Source organism: Nanorana parkeri, unplaced genomic scaffold, assembly GCF_000935625.1.
Source record: "Nanorana parkeri isolate BGI_ZX_2015 unplaced genomic scaffold, ASM93562v1 scaffold268, whole genome shotgun sequence".
In the NCBI taxonomy this organism is placed as follows: domain Eukaryota; kingdom Metazoa; phylum Chordata; class Amphibia; order Anura; family Dicroglossidae; genus Nanorana; species Nanorana parkeri.
The window spans coordinates 1,154,030-1,159,251 of record NW_017306536.1 but is presented as its reverse complement, the minus strand read 5'-3'; the positions used below and the strand labels follow the sequence as shown (position 1 = coordinate 1,159,251).

Genomic DNA, 5,222 nt, shown 5'->3' with positions numbered 1-5,222 from the left:
TGCAAATGCCCGCACAGAATGATATGCCCATATGTGTATATGTCATTGTGTATGCAGGTGTCTCTTTCAGTAAGGCCTGTTCATACCTTTTTGTGATTGTTGCATTACTGAAACGCATGGTAATGCCTGTAATTCTGAATGGCAGTCCGGGAATTTATCAAAACTGGAGCAGCTGTGCATGGCAACCAATCAGCTTCTCTCTTTCATTTTCAAATCTTAACTGAACAGATTGAAGGGAGAAGCTGATTGGTTGCCATGGGCAACTGCTCCAGTGTCTGTCTGTTCCACATTTGATAAATTCCCCCCCAATGTGCAGTGATATATACCCTATGTTACAAAAAAGAATAGCATTGCACCTTTTTTTGGTACGCGTGGGTGCATTAGGCAGCTAATTCAAAAGAATAGGTTGCCTGAACGCAATGTATGTTGGCACATGTGCACTAACGTAGCTCAACATTTTGAATTAGCCCTAAAGCCAAGTGGAGAGCCCTTAGATCAGGCGTGGCCAAACACTGACCCTCCAGCTGTGGTGACACTACAAATCCCACCATGCATCTTTCTCTGGGAGCCATGCCTGTGGCTGAGAATCTTGCAATGCCTTTTGGGACTTGTAGTTCTGTTTAGACCCCTAATATGTCCCTGAAGCCCCTAACAATGAAATTAAAAAATAAAAATATTTAATAAAACTAAATGAATGAAAAATAAAGGCTAAAAAAAAATTAAAAGTTTATAAATAATAAAATATTTTAAAAGGTTAGAAAAAAAATATTTTCCGTTTTGGCCTAACATTTTTGTTTTTTCGGTTTAAAATGTTCATTTTGGTGCACCTCTTGTATGACTAGGATGTAACTATTGGAACTATAATATCTGGGTATATTTGATTTCATGGCTGCAAATGTTCACCATTTCAGTGCTGCCACGTTTATCAGGTGCAGTGTTCTTGCATCACATGTTGTGCGACCTATTTAGTACATCACACTCAAATATCTCTGTAAAGCAGGATACGGCAGGATGTGAATGTAATATTGTGTCCATTTGTCATGACATAGATTGCGTGCCCCAGGTATGGAAGGGCAGCCTGTGGTGACCTCCAAGCAAGCTGAAGAGAAGATTAATGGGACTACTACCCAAGTGGTCTGCTCTGCCTTCACAGATCATATTCTGGTTGTGGTGACCCAGTATGGGAAGTTTGGCACACTGGTCTCTGTCACTCCTAACACAGTAACCGGAGACATGGGGAAACCCACCCTTACCACCAAAGTCCTTCTAGGATCTGATGAGGTAAGCATGACGTTCTGGATGATTTTCTTCTAAAAGGACGAGGTATACTTTTAATTTGCAACCTCCAAGCACCAGTCCTCAGGAGTTAAATCTTAAAAATACATTCATGTACCAACTATTAACAAACATGTATCTTATTTGTGTATCACTCGGCTGTAGATCTCAAATCATCTCTGAATTGGTGCTGCCACTGTCCTTCCTTCTGGAGGGAGGCTACTTTTGTTCCCCATGGTCCCTGTGTGTCTTGTAAAGTAGCCACCACTCCAAGCTCGCTCCCGCGATGGACTACAATATCAATACAAATTAGTAAACTAAACGTGAGATTGTAGTCCATCATGGGAGGAGCCTGCACTTTATACCCAACATCAGTTTTTTTAATGTGTGGACCATGCTCTAATACCGGGGTGGCCATTAGGTCCATCGTGATCTACCAGTCCATTGCGATCTACCAGTCCATTGCTCAAGTGAACACTGGTAGATCGCGATCGGCTCACTGACCTGAGCTCCCTCCTGCGGTGCTAGTGTGGCTGGATGTGTCAGACGCTGCAGATGGGAAGGGGCGGGACACCTCTCCCCGTGTGCAGCTTTGGCCACATGAGCACCGCGGGAGGACAGGACACGGCACCTGAGAGGAGATCTGTGAAGCTGCTGCAGTGCAGGTAAGGAAAGACAGCGGAGAGAGAGAAGAGACAGCAAAGAGACCGCGGGGAGAGAGAAGAGACAGCCAAGAGTGAGGGCCGGTTCACACCACAAAGTCTGCGTTCCAGAGTGTTCGGCCTCTGGAACGCAAGCCGGCCGACTCCCTGCGTTTGGGGCGAGAGGGGGTGTGGCGGTGCATTGAAGTCAATGGCACTGCCCTCCCCGCCCGTAGTGTGATCGCCCACACCCAGAACACCGGCACATTAGTGCCTGCGTTCAGGTCCAGTGCGATCTGCAAAAGTAGTGCTTGCAGCATTTTTGCAGATCGCACTGCGGGCAGGGCGGACTTCAATGCATTGCCCCACCCCTGAACGCAGGGAGCCGGCCGGCTTGCGTTCCAGAGGCCTAACGCTCTGGAACGCAGACTTTGTGATGTGAACCTGCCCAGAGAGAGAGGCAGTAGTCCCAGTAACATTTTTAAAGTGCTTGTTTTTTAAATAAAGGTGTTTTTTTCGTTAGTAGATCTCATTGAGGTCGTCATTTGAAAAGTAGATCTCCAGATGAAAAATTGTGGGCACCCCTGCTCCAATACTTGACATCATACAGTAAACCTACAGTTAAAATACGAATAATATGTAAACAAATGATGTGTGCGACATATGTTACCATACCAGCACAGTAAGAAATGCTGTTCTGTGTTATTTGCCATTTTAGGCTTAAAGAAAACTCGGAAGTGATGAATGATGGGCAGGATGTCAGCCTTATACAGAAAAATATCGCTGTTCACTTAACGATTGATATCTTCTGTACTAATATCCACTGATCTCCATGTACAAAATGTTCAATGGTGGCAGCAACATTAGCGATAAACTGTTTAAAATTAACTCCATGACAAAAACTAGAGGCCACCACCTAAAATTGGTGGAAAAAAAATTCCAGCACAAGGGGCGAAGGGGGTTCTTCACAGTAAGATCAGTTAGGGTCTGGAACTCACTGCCACAGACAGTGATTTCAGCAAAGAATGTGGAATTGTTCAAGAAACTTTTGGACGATTTCTTAAGGGACCGTAATATACAGGGGTACAGGTAATATACAGGGGTACAGGTAATATACAGGGGTACAGGTACTCCTAGAATGAGATCCTAATAGGTTGGACTTGATGGACTAATGTCTTTATTCAACCTCAAATACTATGTAAAAAAAAAAAAACTATGTAGGGCTGATTCCCGCCATATGCTTTGGGGCTTCGCTAACATAGTCACAACGTAAGACAATTTTCCCTGTCACGGATGGGATCAGTTCATGCCACCATGTTGCGATGGGAAGGCGGTGCCGTGTGCGCTGAAAAAAAGTATGGTATGCTGTACTTTTTTCAGCACAGTGGGATGCAACGCAGTACAACCGCCTCACACCGTGCTGTGCCTTTAGAACTTGTGACATTTCAATAAAGTTCTACCAAAGCAAAGAAAAACAGTGCAATGTGCCAACATCAGAACTGTGTCGGGCAGCGCACACCAGCTGCTATGCATTTAGCACGGTGGCCCTTAATGTTTGATATCTTCATGTTACTTTCCTGAGGCTTTTACATATTAAAGCTGAACGCTGGGAATTAAAACAAAACACTAGCCTTGCTGTGACCAGGGGGTTCATCCTGAACATATAAATGTTATTCACATAGCGGGATCACGTAAAGCAGCGTGCAAGTTTTATTTAGTGGTGATGAATGTGGTAGGTGTGAATGATTCTATGGCTAGCCATACATTTGTAGATTTCTCTTGTACAGCCCTGCGGTGCCAGAGAGCCAGCACCCACTGCTGCCTGAATACCTGAACAGTGAATACATCTAATATGATAGGCTGACAATTTTCCACCTGGCTCCTTTGATTTTGAAATAGACTTTTGTGGAGCCGGATGGTGGCGACCGGGCCCCCCTACGGCCTGAATTTCGTCCAGTTCCATGTATGGTAGACTTTGGATTAGGGATGCACTGATACCGATAGTAGTATCAGTATTGGTGCCGATACCAAGTATTTGGGCGAGTACTTGCCCAAATGCTCCAATACTTACCTCCGATACCAGAACTTCCATCAGAGGGAGATCTCCCTTAGACCGCAAGTGCCAAGGGGGCATGGAGCCGGCTTCCTTTCCAATCAGGAAGCCGGGTGGTGGGCTATGACCCGCCTCTTGGCTTCCTGATTGGCTAGGAATCCGGCTTCACTTGTTGCTAGGCAGCCTGGCTTCCTGACCAGTCAGGAAGCTGGACGGCACCCCATGACTAAATGGTCAGGAAGCCAGGCAGCCTTGGCAAGCGAAAGAACACGGGCAATCAGGAAGCCGGGCGATGGGTCATGATCCGCCACCTGACTTCCTGATGATCTGGGCACCGGTACTCCGTATCGGCGAGTACCGGAAAACAAAAAAATATCGTTACTCGTACCGGATACCAAAAAAAATGGTATCGGTGCATCCCTACTTTGGATGCATGTAGTGTTTAGTCACGTTGCACCGAATATTTTACTAGTGCAGGTAAGGAAATGAAAGCCCCCTTTGCTGTTCAGTTCCCTGTTTCATTGTTTTAATGATTTCCTTTATTCTTATTTCCACAGCCTCTGATTCATGTCTGTGCCAAGAATTTGGTTAGCTTTGTATCTCAAGAATCGAAGAACAAGCCGGTACTTCTAGGCATTGCGCTAAAGGACAAAAGTCCGGACTGTATTAATACACTGAAAGCCCTGATAAAGAGCTGCCAGGTTTGGTGATGGACTGAACGCCTTCTTTAGGGTTCATCTGGACTTGCATTGCTGTAAATGATTCCTAGAATTAGAATGTGTATACTGCAGATTCATTCACTTTGTATTAAAAACATTTTATACATAAGCGTCACTGCCTGAGCTCGGATTATTCTGTGTTGAACAGTGTGATTGCCTTTCCCTAATTATACATCTGGAACCTGAACTCATGTAGGAGATTTTGGGGTGTGCGGTCAGCGGTGGCCAGTGATCTTGCTGGTTTACTTCATGAAGCATTTACCATTGTTTCTAGGACCCTGAGAAAGAGGACCAGTGTGTGCTCGGGACGTCAGCTGATTGGCTTATGAAGTAAAAGAGCCAAGATTACTTCTGGCCTCTTAAGGTGCCCATACACTGCGATTATCGCACGATAATCACAGGAAATCCCGCGATTGTACGATAATCGCAAAGTGTATGGAAGGCGTGCGACCGTTTTTACTGTACGGTCGCACGTCTTTTGTCTACGGAGCATGCTAGAAAACCAGCCGTGAATCGTACGATTTTCGGCTGGTT

The 5,222-nt window shown here is 45.3% G+C and overlaps 1 protein-coding gene across 1 annotated transcript; it reads left to right on the top strand.

Moving 5' to 3' along the window:
• Positions 1-1,065: 1,065 nt before the first annotated feature.
• PSMG3 (proteasome assembly chaperone 3) lies at positions 1,066-4,754 on the top strand. Its single transcript, XM_018557115.1, has 2 exons — positions 1,066-1,281; positions 4,527-4,754. The coding sequence occupies exons 1-2, from the start codon at positions 1,066-1,068 to the stop codon at positions 4,677-4,679; spliced, it is 369 nt and encodes a 122-aa protein (XP_018412617.1). The 3' UTR covers positions 4,680-4,754.
• The last annotated feature ends 468 nt before the right edge of the window (positions 4,755-5,222 follow it).

Bases quoted from the DNA above. Each gene is read 5' to 3' on its own strand.
- PSMG3 (XM_018557115.1), top strand. From the start codon at position 1,066: ATGGAAGGGCAGCCTGTGGTGACCTCCAAGCAAGCTGAAGAGAAGATT. The intron at 1,282-4,526 runs GTAAGCATGACG...TTATTTCCACAG, and splicing joins TCCTTCTAGGATCTGATGAG to CCTCTGATTCATGTCTGTGC.